Source organism: Lonchura striata, chromosome 1 (assembly GCF_050655825.1).
Source record: "Lonchura striata isolate lonStrDom1 chromosome 1, ASM5065582v1, whole genome shotgun sequence".
In the NCBI taxonomy this organism is placed as follows: domain Eukaryota; kingdom Metazoa; phylum Chordata; class Aves; order Passeriformes; family Estrildidae; genus Lonchura; species Lonchura striata.
This window is the reverse complement of record NC_140703.1, coordinates 72,075,234-72,091,001: the sequence shown is the minus strand read 5'-3', so window position 1 is coordinate 72,091,001 and position 15,768 is coordinate 72,075,234. Positions and strand designations below refer to the sequence as shown.

The 15,768-nt window shown below is 37.6% G+C and overlaps 1 protein-coding gene across 1 annotated transcript in view; it reads right to left on the bottom strand.

Moving 5' to 3' along the window:
* The window catches only part of MIPEP (mitochondrial intermediate peptidase), a 64,942-nt gene that overhangs the window by 38,587 nt on the left and 10,587 nt on the right, over positions 1 to 15,768 (bottom strand). The window contains exons 7-10 of the mRNA XM_021530635.4: positions 15,475 to 15,631; positions 15,024 to 15,072; positions 14,336 to 14,396; positions 13,627 to 13,679 (exon numbers count right to left, since the gene is read on the bottom strand). Of these exons, the coding sequence (XP_021386310.2) occupies positions 13,627 to 13,679; positions 14,336 to 14,396; positions 15,024 to 15,072; positions 15,475 to 15,631 (320 nt within the window). The remainder of the gene's footprint in view (positions 1 to 13,626; positions 13,680 to 14,335; positions 14,397 to 15,023; positions 15,073 to 15,474; positions 15,632 to 15,768) is intronic.

Genomic DNA, 15,768 nt, shown 5'->3' with positions numbered 1-15,768 from the left:
GTGGCCAAGCAGTGGCTTTTGATACTCAAGAGGCTGCTGGCACTCAAGTGCCTTTCCCATGCCAAGGCTGCATTGTGTGACTGATCAGAAAAACAAGATGGCTTTGGCTGTGGTGTAAGCCAAATCCCCAGCCAGGGCAGGAAACCCACTGGTAAGCACTGCTGAGTCTGCAATCTTGCCTTTCACTGCAGCAACAGAAACACCAAGTACACACAATCACCTCCCACACAAAAATTACACCTCAAGCTCTGGGGACTCTCTTGAACCATGCAGAAAATATCTTACAGCTGCAAGGCACCTGGAAATTTCAGTATGCGACACGGATTTCAAATACGGCCAACATAACTTCTTGAGCCTAACCTCAACCAATAATGTCCAAGATGCTGTAGTACAGAAGACACTCATAGAGAGGAAGAAATCATACATCTGCATGCATGCACATAAACAGAATGAACAAAAAATTCAAAAAGTAGTTCAGTGATGTATGCAGTCTGTAGAAGGGTTTACACTCCCTGAGACTGACTCTAAAAAGTAAACACACTACAAGTGTATCAAGCAAATAAATGCTTTGCAAAATTACACCTTTCAGAAGCTGATTAGCACCACACAACTCTTTTGAGGCAATAGTAAAATCAGAAATGGAATCTGCTTATAGTTATGTGTGCACCCCAAATGGCAAAAAATACTCTTGCCTCATTTCACATACAAAGCCCAAGTGTTATTTTATACCATTTTCTAGTGAGAGCAAAGACTGTTTAAGTCTAGACAATCTCAGTCACTGAAATTTAAACATGCATCAGCTAGACTACTATAGCTTGACACCAAAGATGAGAACCATGCTATTTTAAGACCTGGGATCAAAAGGCTTAGTCACAGACCAGCTGTGAACAGAACCAGCTAGTCCCTACCTACATATCTACCCTTCCTTCCTTCCCACTCCCCCAGAGAAGACCTGAAAAAGAAGCCCCCTAGGGATACTTCATTTGCCAAAGTGCTGCTGACAACTGCAGCTCCAATTCACTGATGAGCATCACTGAGCTGTGAGACACAGCAGGGTGTGGTTACTCCTCTAAGCCACAATATGGTCAGGTACAAGACTTTGCTTATTTTCACACCACAAATGCAAGAAAGTCAGTGTATTCCATTCTATTTTAAACTATACTAGAACATAGAAAATAAAGCAGATTTTGCCTCTACCACACTGACACAATTTTTCAAGAATTTCACACTTAAATTCATACAATGCATGCTTCCATGTACACATATTCCTTCTTACTCAAAAAGTCGTTACACCCAAGGAAATAAGCATGATATAAATCACTTTAGATCAAGTTAGATAAAAAGACTGAAAGCAAGTCTCTAAAAGAAAGCAGAAAAGATGAGGTAATTTTCATATAAGCCACAGAAATTCAGATACAAAGGACACTGATTGACACACAGAGCTCCCCTGTCCACTTTGACATAAAGGGTCTGTGTTGAATATCCTAAGAATTTTTAACTCAGTAATTCCTAAGAATTGCAATACTTTCAACAGTGGCTCTTTTTGCAAAGCTTTAGCAGGTAAGTCTCAGATGTCTCCACACTTTCATTAAATTGTCCAGTGATTGTGTTCTGGCCAGACTGTTACCATGAAAACTGGAACACAACACCAAGTGCTTCAGACCTCCTGATTCTCCTCTGAAGCTCTCCCTGCATACAGACTACGAGAGCTGTTAAAACAACCCTTCTTTGAGAGCAAATCATAACAACCTCCACAATAGTTTAGAACTGGTTTTTGTCATATCACTTTAAAATCTTGTACTATCATCCTACATGCCACTATGAATAGTAAGCTGAGTTTTCCATTTGTAATTCAAAGAATTGCTTCTTTAACTAATATCTACAAAAGAACTGTCTCAATACACACCACGGACAAGCTCAAGTGGCTTCACTGCACAAGGGCTCTTTGCAGGGCTTTTTTGCCAAGTGCATTTCAATCAGTCCTGCCAAATCTATGCGTATTTGCAAAGCCTGCACACCCTCCTACCCCTCAGACATCCAGTATCATCCAGGATTCCTGTGCTATTTCCTCCCTGCCCAGTGAGAGAAGAGAGACAAGCATACAAAGTATTTCAAGAAAGAAACATATGACAGAGTACTACAAACACACACTTCAGCAAATCAAAATTTAACACTACCAACAGCTCACATTCATAACAAAACATCAGATTTTCACAGCTGAAGGAAATTAAAACATGTTACTCCCAACAGTAAAATACTAAGACATTAAAGAAGAGCCCCTTGAAAACACTTCATGAAATTAGATAACTTTTTCACAAGAAATAAGAAAAATCAAAAGGTGTAGAGACTGCTCAAAATTAAGAGCATAATTTTTTTGTTGACGGATCAGCTAACCCTGTAAACCCTTTCCAAGTATATGAAAGACAAGAAAGTCACCAGGTGCAGTCAGTATAGAGTCAGCAAAGGCAAGCCATGCTTAAATAACTTGATAACCCAATATGACGAAATAACTGGCCTGGCAGAAAAGGGGAGAGCAGTGCATATCACCTCCTTGGACTTGAGTGAGCCCATAAAACCATCACAGAGAAGCTGTCAATGTATGGGCTGGAAGAGCAGACAGAAAACTGGCTGAATGGCAGGGCCCAGAGGGTGATCAGTGCCACAATGGCTGCTTGGAGGCCAAGGACTAGCAATGTGCTCCAGGGGTCAGTACTAGGTCCAGTCCTGTCCTGTCTAGTCATTGGCAGATAACACTGAATTATCATCCAAACTGGGAGGAATGGCTGATATGTCAGAGGGTCTTTCTTCCATCCAGCGGGACGTTTACATGCTCACAGGATAAATGAGCTGACAGAAACTTCGAGAAGTTCAAAAAGTTCTCCACTGCAGCTGGGGAGAACAACCCCAGGCACCAGTATGTGCTGGGGAACACCCAGACCCAGCAAGAAAGGAGTTGTGCAGACAGGGACCTGGGGGTCCTGGTAGACAAGTTAAACATGAGCCAGCAAGGAACCCTTGCCACAAAGAAGGTGACTGGCAACCTGAGTGCAATAGGAAGAGCATGGCCAGCAGGCTTGGGGAGGTGACCCTTCCACTCTACTCAGCACTGTGTCCAGTGTTGAAGTGCTGTGCCCAGTGCTCAGCTCATCAGGAAAAGAGACACAGCCACATTGTTCGGCCTGGGAAAGAGAAAGCTCAGAAGGATCTTAATAAGGAGTACAAATTCCTGAAGCGAGCATGCAAAGACAACAGAGACAGGCTCTTCTCAGTGCTGCCCAGTGACAGGACCAGAGGCAATGGGCACAAAATGAAACATGAGATGTTGCATCTTAACATAAGCAAACATGTTTTACCAGTGAGGATTAGCAAGCAGTGGCACAGGTTATCCTTAGAGGCTACGAAGTCTTGCAACTTGGAGACACTGAAAAGCTGCCTGGACATGATCGTGGACACTGAGCTCTAGGAGACTCTACTTTAGCAGGGGGCTGGAACAGATGACCGCCAGAGAAAATTTCCAACTCCAATTATTTTGTGAAGATGTCATATGGAACCTAGGACTAAGACCACACAGCTGCAGCATGAGATAGATTCCAGCTTTATCAGAGGAAGGCAATGTTTCATACTAATCACAAAGGATTACCACATCCAGCTGAAATACTGGATAAATGTGTTTGTTCGAGGGGTGGAAAAAAACAACCTCTGAAACTAAGTTTCATTTCATTTCAGTAAAATACACAGATATGTACTAGAGGGACAAAGCAATAATATTTCTTCATGGGTAGATCAGCTGGCACTAATATATTGCAGGGAGAAGATTAATGCCTACTTCTCATTCTCAGCACTCCTTTAACATGCACAATGTCCCCATGACCCCATCCCAGGATGAAAAGTATGGGAAGAAGGCTTTCTGATAAATACTTTGTAATATACTGTCACTGTCCAAAATGAGGAGAGGGGGTAAGGTGGTTATAGGAAGTCAGTCTGAAATAGTTTTGTCCTTTGAAAAAAGCATGATACTTATCCAAGCCCCCAGAAAAATAGCAGTACCAGACTATTATACCTCAAGGCAGACTCCCCAGAGGAAATAGCCCTCTACTCTGGCTAATGTTTGAAGATGTCACAATCTTGACATTTTGAGTACAATGAGGTCCTGACTAAACAATCACTTTAATAGAAACTACACAAAGTTAATGTCAATCCCTTCTGGTAGAACATTGCCAGGATCAAATCTCTCCCACATTTAATGAAAGATGTGTGTTAATGTTCTTCTTGCCAATGGAAAATTGAAAAAAGTTTTGAAAAACAGCATTTTTTTATACAGAATGTCAAAATGAAAATGTTTCTACTTCTGATCTCAATTGTCCATTTCTGCCTTGCCTATTACACCAGCATGAAAAAAAAAAAAAAATCAAAGCTGAAGATTTTGAAAAACCCTCAAATACCACTAGTGTTGTATGCCCCAGACTCAATACTTAACTTACTTCTGGACACACCTGGCAGCAATCAGCAGAGATTATTATACTTTGAGTTATCTGGCATCCACTGTTTGCTAGCCAATGTCCTAGGAGTTATGCAAAAAGGGGTTAAAACCCATAATATAGTGCAATTATTACAATCAGATTATAATAACCAAAATACTTCAAAGTGAGTACTGGGTAGTGAAACAAAAAAGCTATTCCTCCAAAAAGTGTGTAATACATCTTCAAAAATCTTTGCCTAAATACCAGTCTATACCGCTAAGCAGGAATGATTCCAGACACCAAAAGACTGATTCAATTCCCAAGTTTTGAATTTGGTCCTACCTCCATACATGAACTCTATCTTCACAAATTAAGTACAACCTAAGTGAAGAAAACCTAACCCCAAACTTGCACTGATTCCAGGAAAACTTTCTCTTTGGGCTTACTTAGGAACAGCAATATGCCAAAACCTCAGATATCTGAAACTGATGTTCTATAACTAAAACCTCAGTTCCTGGAATTATTACTGATAAATGATCTTGCCTTTCAGTGGCAAGAGCAAGCATATGACTGACTATTTTCTGAGCCCCCACCTTCAAGGCTGAATGCTACTCACTGAAAAATAAAAGGTGTAACACTAGGTAACATTAGATGACAATGGGGAAAAGGGAACAAATGGAAAGATTTGAACCTTCCCCAAAAATAAAAATACTCAATGAATAGAACAGGAAATGCTGAAATCTCTACTACATCTCTAAAACTTAAATCTGACATATGGGTGGAGGTAGAAAAGTATTTGGAAGAGTTTACAAAGTAGATGCTCCCTTGTTGAAGATTCTTGGTTGATTTCAGACACTCAAATGGTAGCAGTCATTAGCAACTTCATTGTTTCCAGATGACAAGAAAAAAAGCATCTGTTAGCTAGCAAATGATTACCCAATCTCAGTTACTGACAGCTTCATGATGTTAGTGGGACTACAGGAACACATTTCCCAGGCACAGTATTTTGGCATTCAAATTCATACCAATGTAAAAACATGGTAGCTCAACTTTTGGCAGCAATGGGGACTGTGATTGTGACAGCAAACAAAACTTCTCTTCCCTCAGTCCTTTCAAAGAAAATTCTCATGTTGTTAAAGGGTCTCAGGTTATATCTTCAAAGCACACTCTGACCTGGGCCAAATTTTGTAAAAGACTACATAAAGCTTTAAGATTAAGACTTCTCTCAATACACTCCTTTAGCATTTTAAATTGCCCAGTAACAAAGACAAAACTTGTATGTGTAGGATGCAGAGCCGTTTTGAGGGTTGATCCAAGACTGTAAAATTAGTATCTCCTGAAGCTAAAGGGAAAATTCAAAATTCCCCATCTTCTATCCCAGGTGTATGGTGCTTCTTTGATCCCTTTTTTTAAACAAGAAACCAAGTGTATTTGTAAATGCAGACTAAAGCCTCCCAACAAAACCCTATCAAAACCAAGGCATTCCTGCCTTGGCAAGGGGTTGGACTAGATTATCTCCAGAGGTCTCTCTCAACCCTGACAATTTTGTCATTCTGGGATTCCACTGCACATTATTTTTCAATCAACAGAATGAAAGTATAACTTCAGTCAATGAATTAACTGATACTGAGTGATTCTACATAAAAAAGGAGCAGAATTTCCAAAATGATTTAGTTTAGCCTGCCCTTGAAATGCTCACTAGCCAGAACAAGCTATCTTCAAAATCTACATTTTAAAAAATGTTGATGACCCTACTGCACATATAATTATTTTTATTATACTACATGTTAAAGCAATAACCATTCTAAGAATCACTTTATGCACAATTTTCAAGCTTTATCAATTGTGAGCTTGAATAATTGTACAGCTTTGTGCCTTCTATTTAAAACAAATAGTAAAATATTAAAATAAAACTGCAAGAAGCAGCTGCTTCATTATGAGCACACTCTTTGTTAAGTGGCCTCCACATTTATTCAGACAACTTAGGAGTTTATCTCCAACAGGAAGTGTACTCAAATATTTTTGGGAAAAGAAATCAGAAAGGAAATTATGACCCACACTGAACTACAGCAACAGGCACTCTGCTACCAGTAAGGGTTCTGCTAAGGGTTACTGCTACTAGGAAGAAAGGTTAATGTTCTGGAGACAGACAACATTTAGTGACAATAACTAAATGAGAGAGCTGGAAGACAGGTTTTCTTGTATGCTGTAATTTGCAGCCTCAGAAGAGCAGACAGACTCTTCTGCACATGGCAGAGTAAGATCACCAGAAAAACACTGTACTGCTGTCTCCAAAGCTGGCAAACACAGTTACAGCATTTCCTAAGGAAGAAAATGGATTCAGGGCAGCTAAGCAAGCCAGGGCAAGAATCAAACACCCTGTCTGGATACTCTTTTACTTAAAATGTGAGTTCTGGGCCTTAGGATACCCATGTCACGAAAGAAGGGTGGACACAAGTATTATGACACTTTCAAGCTTAATAAGGTACCAGTTAGAGGTAACTAGCACAAGTCTAGAGCTCAGCTATGAGCTCTTGCTTCTTGCTGGAACTTAGGCTTCCCTGACTGGACTGCACGTTGTCTAGTTGAAAACCAAAAGGATGAAGAGCACAGTATTTTCTATGGGAATATGCCTTTGAAAATGCAGGCAAAATAGAAGGATCTCAGATAGTGTTAACTTTGCAGAGAACTATATACTCCAGCCAAAAAGATTTCTTACCATGTGTCATTTCCTCTAGTGCATCCCCGGTTAAAAAAATGCAGGTATGGATTGATTTTTGGTATTTTCAATTTGCACTGCTATAAAAAGGTTTTCCCAACTACCCTTGAACTTGAGCACATAAATTTTTTTAAGCCATTATGTGAAACTTAAAGGATTTGAATGTAATTCTGGAAGAACAGGAAAAGGAAATATCAAAACTGCTATCCATTACAGACATACACACACCCATCAGAAAATACAATGATTAATCTAAAAGAAGACTTCCTGAAATCAAGGATTTTGTATGTGCCTAGATATTAATAATTTCATTTTAAAGGTTGCATTTAGTTTTGATGTAGGAAATATAACATTTATGTAAAAAGAAGTGGACACCAACACACATTCGCCCTGCACAAATCAGTAACAGCATCAACAAATATATACATGAACTCCTCTACGGTGGAAAAGAGTATTTTCTTCTGTGCCAAACTTTCAGTTAAGCTGCTTTGACTTAAGAAAGATAAAAAATCAAGGCTCAAAGAGGTCCCTTTTATTGTAATAATGAACCTTAAATTAATTGTTTCTCCTGTAGAATTGCATAACTCTCATGCTTATCTGTCAAAAACTGCAAAAAACTGAGACACAAACTGGAACATAATAGGTATTCTCTGTATTCATTTTGCAGATTCCAATAACTTAATTCACTCTGAACATCTGATTTCAAATGCCAAAGCATTTATATTTATAACAAAGCCCAGGAAAGAATGAAAATTTTCTCACATACTCTATGTCAGAATGTGAGCTACATAACTTTACAAACAAAAATCTCAATAGCCTCCTAACAAAAGCAGAAATATCAAAGAAAACTGTAGTTTCTTTAATGTAAATACCTACTTCTTATTAAAGGATAAACTACATTTAAGAAATCCAGGCACTTTACTTTCACAGTTTGCAGCCCAACAGTATTTTTAAGAGAAGCAAAGTAGCCAAGCCAATTAAAAAAAACAATTATAAAAAGAAGTTAACTGACACAATGAGGTTTGGTTATTCTTCAAGAACAGCAGGCTTCAAACAAAAAGACTGTGCTCCTGTGAGAAACAAAGATGTAGTATGTGATTATAAATAATTATTTCTAAGCTTGTATGACTTCACTGAGTCTAAATAAAATGCAGACTCTTAAAATCACTTTAATTTAAGCTGTGTCTGTGGAACGAGGCTAAGACTGTTTTGTGCAACATGACTTTCATCTATTCTATTAAGAATGCTTGTTATAAAATTGAACATAAGGGATATTTGAATCAGGATCACTGTTCTTCAGAACACAAGCATTCAGACACTTAACAATTGCAAATTAGCTGCCAGGCAAAAATTCTTATCGGTGGCTATTATATGTAGTCCCTGATATATCCTGACCTCTCTGGGGGTTTTTGTGAGAAAAATTATTATCCTGTTGACATCCACAGAAATACAGACTACAAAGTTAACTATCTCTAATAAAACAGATCCTGTCAAAACTTTCAAAGAAACTTGAAAAGATCTTGTTAGTGAAGATAAAAGTGAGATGAACCCCTCAGGTTAACTTGAAGAGATCAAGACAAGGAAAACCCCTTCCAATTTTCACTACATGCCAGACTACGAAACTTAATTCTTTACCTAAAGGGAGGCTCTGAACCATGATTTATAGAAGACTCTGGATTTCTTAAAAATAATAACAATAATAATAATAACAGAATACCTTTGTACTCTCATCAACCATAAGATAGCACCTGAATTTAACATTCCTTTTTTTCTTTCTGTTAATTGTACTTCCTACAATATCTTGGAGGAGGTCAAGGGGTACTTTAGAATATTGGTATCAACACTGCACACAACTTTTAGATTTGATTTAGTTTTCAAATCAACAACTTCATTGTTCTTCCACAGCATTTTGAATAAAGAAATAATTATTGAAAGTTGAATTCTGCTTTACAGCAATGCTCTTCAATAACTTTCAGGTTTACCTCCAAAAAGCTTAATCCACTAATTTTAGTGACTGGTAAGTTAAAGTGGACTTTCTAGACCTACATTAGTTGATTTAACAGAAGGCACACCTTACCTTTCTTACAAATTTTGTTACAGAAAGTTGTCCTCCTCTCTGAGCACTTTGGTTGAAAGGCTTCCTAGTTATATTTTGCATTATGTTTCCACTTCAGCTTTCAAATTGAACAGTGTGACAGTTATCTCACATGTTCTGCAAAGGATCTGGGCTATATTTCCATATGGCATTCCCAAGAGAGAATAGTCTTTCATAAAAATAAAAATAATTTTACAAAGAGCAGTCACAAACAAGTTTCTTTTACAAACCTCAATATTAATTGTGGCTTTTAGGAACTTGTGAAACATCCAGTCACATTTTCCTACCTTGGTACCCCTCTGAAAAAACCCCTGAAGCCAGCAAACTATATACAGTCCCAACAAGAAAGGAGTTGATTTGTTCCTAATTTCTACAAAATGCCTGCAGCTGTCATGGTGACTTCTCTTTCCTACACATCAGGAAACAAACTTATTTTTGCATTCATCTGCCATCCTCAAGGCTGGTCTTATTTCCTTCTGCAGTCCCAAAGCAAGGGACTAGCACAGAGTCAGTACTCTGCAAGCACATCACAGTTTCAAGTGGAATAAAATCTGGGACATTTTGGCAAAAAACGTAATAGTGAATTATAGCCAGTGAAGTCAACCCAGCCTGACAAGAACCACAGGTTAAGGAAACAGAAGTCAATACCAAGTACACAAAACTCATTGCTGATGGTTCTCAAGAACAATTCTGCACCTTTGTCATAAGTGACTAAGCACACCAAATCCTACCTTCAAGGCAAATGGCTGACCTCAAAAAGTCTATCACAGCATTTTGCTGTGATTTTCTCTTGTGTTTTTTTTCTGTGACCTGGAAGAAGTCAGCAAGACTCCCACATCTTTGCAAGATCAGGGCCTTGAGAATTATAGCTGCACTTACTGAGAATTCATGCAATTTAATTAACACTTGGGTACTTGTCTGCACTAAAATGCAACATTATTATTTTTATAATATACATATTAGACATCTTCTTACTTGTTAGACGCTGAAGCATGTTCTAGCATTCACTGGTTTATTACCCTTACCCTGCCAAAATTCTTGAGGTTCTCTTAATTACTCTATCTTCTTTTAAGACACTACTACCATGAATTTCAGACTTTTGTCTCCTGTTTCTCTTAAAAGTACATTTATACTGACATTTATTTTTCCCTGCCTCTTTAACTATAGCTACAAAAACATCACACTGTCTTAAGTGTAGTTTTAAAGCCAGAGAGGCTACTTAACATAGTCTAGGAGAAAAAAAAATAGTAAAATATCCTGTTCCCATCAACGGGAGGCTTACACTTTTGAAGTAGGATCAAGTTTCCAGGGAAAAGACTTGGTGAAAGCTGACAGAAACAAAATTGTTGTGGCTGGGCTTAGAGCAGCCGCAACTCTGTGGCTTGAGTCTGGAGCGCCTCCTGCTGTTCAAGGGCCAGAACAGCAGCAACGGTCGGCAACGCCGTGGAAAGAAGTGACAAAAACCAACCCAATGCGACAGCAAATAACATCAAAATTCTACAGTCCAAACGTATGAGGGCATCCTGCATCCTTCAGAAGTAAACATCTTAAAACTAGTTATTAGAAACCCGGTGAAGGATTTGTTTATTTAATCCTGCTACAGTAAAGACTAATTGTTATTTAGAAGATAAAATACAGAAATACATTTAAAATACACAACATACTGCAAATATAAAATAGGAACACTAAAAATATGTCATGAGTTTAATTTGAGATGTAGCTGGTCAGAATCTGGAGGACTAAAGAGGAATGGCTTAATAGGCCAAACTAAGAAACAGTACCCATTTTTCAGCAGACACACCATCCCATCAAATATTTCTTGCACCCCCTAGTGCTGAGTTACTTAATCAAGAACTGAATCTCCATAGTCTTCTTCTTTATACCTACATCTGTAAAGACAGTCTGCATCTTATGTACCTAACAATGTGTTCTTATGCATCCTATGTACCTAGGAAACTATGGCTCTGTACTTCAGCTGAGCCACAGTGACAACAGTAGTCCAAAAGGAATACTCAAAAGCATATATTCCATTTCAACACAAATGTTTTATTAAGCAGAAGAGAAATTCCTAATACAAAAACCCACCACACAAACTACTATTGAGTCCCAAAACATGAGAAATACATAAGCCATGCTCTGTGCACAGCACTACAAATACAACCTTGACATTTTTGTTAAAGACCTAAAGCTAAAAGTAAATTTCTTCCAAAAGAAAGAAACCCTTGGAGAACAAAAAAAATGTAAGACTAAACAAAGAACAGGAGAAATGCATTATAGGTGAGTGCATCTTGTTTGAAAACATATTTCGTGATTCCAAGATGAAAAAATGCAAAATAAAATAGAAGTAAAATTAAATTATTCAGCCTATAAATTAAAAAAAAAGAAAATATTAAAAAAAAAAATTCCATCATTTCCCATGGAAAAAACCAACCAAGAAAAATATCACTTTTCCTTAGATGAATAATTTAATACTATGAGAGAATTGGCTCAGTTAGGAAAAGAGTAACAACAAATAGCCAAAAAGCAATAGCCAACAAACTCCAGCCAAGCATGAAGGTTTGTGTGACAGATACAGTTCTCATCTTTCAGTTACAAAAGTGCTGAACTGAACATACCATAGCATGCACAGGGCATTCAAGAATGGATGTGGTCAAACAAGAAAGTACAAATACAAGAAAAAGGATAGGAGATTCTTACTCGGGTAACAGGGCATTTAGGGTACAAACATGACGAAGTATATTCCCATCCTCTAGCTGCTGTATGAATACTCTGACTCCTGCCGAGTTTCACTCATAGAGCAGTCCCTGTCACTATTCCGAGAAGAAGTGAGTTTTACTTTTCAGAGCTGACTACCCAGTGTCCAGTACCCTGTTAACCACTCACAATATGAGCAGAATAAATGTAAAGCCTTGTTCAGGCAGTTAGATCAAACACTTTTTCCAAAGACAGGCAACTATCCAGAAAACAGGACTGTGAAAGTTCTACACTCTTGTGTTAAAGAAAAGCAGCTCTGTACACAATGGAAAGGAAAATTACTTTTTTCCCCCGTCTTGTATATCTGCCAGAAACAAATAGTCCTACCCAAGCTGGAGGGAGAAAAACATCGGGCCCCAATCCTGGATTGTAATCAGGGAAGCCCTACACAGATTCAGGAAACTCTTCACACTGATCCAACTTCCAGACTTGGTGCCTGAATACAAAAAAAAATAGCAAAGGTACACTGCCAATGTCTAGCTCTGTTTTACCTGCTCTTCCTTCACAAAGACACCATGCAATTTTTAAAGTAACTTAATTGGGTCTCTTACAAAGCCCCCCAGGGAAATATTTTTCTTTCTAATACCAAAAAGAGCAGAATAATCTACTTGTGATCATCAGCAACTCAGTCATGAGATGGTTAGCTTCATGAGGAGATCTAAGAAGGACCATAAGACCAGTAAGACTAAGGACATTCCCCATCAGAAGACACTCTTCCAGGAGAAGTAACAAACACAGCACCTTCTACACCTAATGCTCTAACCCTTATGGCACACACCAATTCTGAAAACAACCAGGCCAGCTGCCCAATCCTTTCATGCCATGTCTATACTACCACAGTTTTCTAACCCAGAGTAAACTACTGTTTTAATCAGATACATCCAGTCTATGTTTGTTTAAAAACCAAAAAAACTGTAAATCTGCAGTGAAGAAGATTTTTTTTTTCTAAACCTCCTTGGGAGAACAGCATGTCTTTCAATTATCTTTTCCAACAGAAACCTCAAAGGTCACTGCTGCTGATCTAATAAAGGCAACATGCAGGGCTTACATCTTTCAGAACTGACATCTCATTATGTGCAAAGGCCCTGTGCACTATTTAAGTCTGTGTAAAGAATTTATTTCCCAGTCTTTGCAAGAAAGAATGAATTCTATCCATAAACAGTAAAGATTTACAGAAGTTCCTAGTTCAAGTCTGCAAGAGAGGATGAAGTTGCACATTCACTAAGAAGCACAATGAAGTTAAAATATGAAGTTGTTTAGTGCTCAAAATTTATTTTTAAACATTACTACAGCCCAGCTAAGAACTAAAAACAAAGCAAGAATAAGGATTTTCTATCTGTTCTCAAACTGCTTCATCCTCTTTTATCTTCAAAGAGGACCAATACTTCTCTGCAAAACAACACAGGAGACAAAAACTTGTACAGGCATTCCAGCAGTAACTAAAAAATGTTACAAACAACTCTCCCACCAGATAGTATTTATTTTTTCATAATGAGGTACATCTTCAGAAAAAGAAATTCTGTTTATGTTAAGGACCTTCTTTGTCTTTATTTCAAGGACATACATTTACATTACAATCAGGAACATAAGGAGCTTACCTCTCAGCACGAAGGACTCCACTGTAATAGGGGTGATCCCATGGCATCAGCATCTGAAAGAGAATTCCAGCTTATAAGTACAATAACAGACAACAACTGAACCCTAAGTAAAAGTTTTGTTTCACTTGCATATTTTTGCAGTTTCAGTAAGTCACAGAATTTTGAAAAGTAATGTGAAACAGGGCTCAAACCAAAAATAGCATCATATAACATATGAGATAACTTTTTAAACTGAAAACTTCTTTAACATTTCTTGAAGATTGGTCTTCTTATTCAACTATGTGATAGGACTTCATACCAGATTTGAAGAAATACACTTGGTTCAAATAAAAAGATAAATCTAGCTGTGTACAGCATTAAGATACAGTCAATGTAGTATACCAACTGGGCTTAAATCTAACCTAAAGTAAAGCCTTTATTTACCAAATGAGTCAATTAATTCAAAGCAAAGTGATACTCCCTTTCACTGCTTTATGTTTTGGTTATCTCAGTATAACCTCATATAAACCAACAGCTCTCTCATATTCAGTATTTGGTTTTAATACAGCAACTAAGTAGTCAGAGAGCATTTGAGGCCAGAAGAGAGCATGTTTCTAATTCTACTACATTTTGTACACTAAAGTAGAAGTAATTGCAGAACATGATTACCTTATACTATATTTTTTCAAAAGAAACAAAACAGACAATCATATATGGAAATGTAACTTACTGAATTGTGGGGATTGAGCTTCATTTTCATTTTTGTCATCATTTCAAAGTCTTTTTGAGTTCTGAAAGATATTTTTATTATAAAAACATTAATAAAAATATTTTTGAGCAGTGAACAGTACATGATAATATTGTATCCTAATAAAATGTCCATCATCAGAGATTTATAGTACTATATAAAATGACAGGCCCATATACAACAGTAGAAAAACCTTTTCACTCTGCTTCTGACATTCAGGTACTTTCAAATTCAGTCCCTCTTCCTGTGGTTGTACAGCTCAAAAGCATTTTCATTCTTACAATACACCACATTTACACCCAGTGATGAAACTGTTTTGTGCTGTGTGGAGTTCAGGGTGACAAGAAGGACATATAGATGCAAAATATATGGAGTTATGCATATGGCAAGAAGACCAGGAGAGGTGTTCTACACTTCAATTTGGTTTTCTTGTTTGCTGTTAACTGCACTTCTTGCATTCAGTCCTGGGTGTTCTCTGATCACAAACACAGAATTTATTCTAAGCACACAGCTTTCTCTTTCTCTTAATATTTTGGGGAACTCTTGGTTTTTGTTTCATCAGAGCACATAATAAGCAGCATGACTAACTTATTACTGCACAAGTCCCTCTATTCTTGAAATAAAGAGTATGGTTAAAAAAAAAAAAAAAACCTCAGTGAAAAAGACATACCTTTTAGACAACTGCTCAGAAAGCTTCTCCAGAAATTGTCTTACTGTTTCTAGAAGGAAGGAAAAAATACTAAAATTATTCTTCCCTAAAGGATGCTAAATTTCCATGAGAATATTCCAAACAAAAATTCCATTAGATTTTTTAACAAACTACCCCATTGATATTATTTCAAGAGCATTTAGTACTCCAATAACTTTGTCATGTGCTGAGATAATGAAACCTTCATAATCTAAGGAGTGAGCATCAATTCTGAACTAAAACACCAGATCCTCCTCAGTGAGTACTGTTATTTACAGTGACCACTGAGTATGGCATACAGTAAAATGCAACTGCAATAAAACCCTTCACTATAAAAAGTACGTGTAAACTGAGCTAAAGAAACCAACAGCCTTTGATCTCATATGTTACACGTTTGACTTCTCAACATGTCCTTCCATACATGCCTTATTACCTGGATTTTTGGCCATTGTTCCCTGAAGAGCCCTGTGGGCAAAGGTGTCATAGCCAACCAACTGTGCCAGGCTGTTTCTGCTCGCAAGCAACTCCTCCAATCGAGCCAGCTGCTGGGAGTTTGAGTGGAGAAAAATCTTGTAAGCTGCTTCTCGCACCTAATACAAGAAAAAAAAAAAGTCACATTGCTACAGAGTAATTTTTAACAGAAACAAGTGATGCAACTGAAGATCTGGCTCAACAGCTGTATTTCACTGATATTGGTGGGAAAACGCCTAAAGCCTTTTAAAAATAG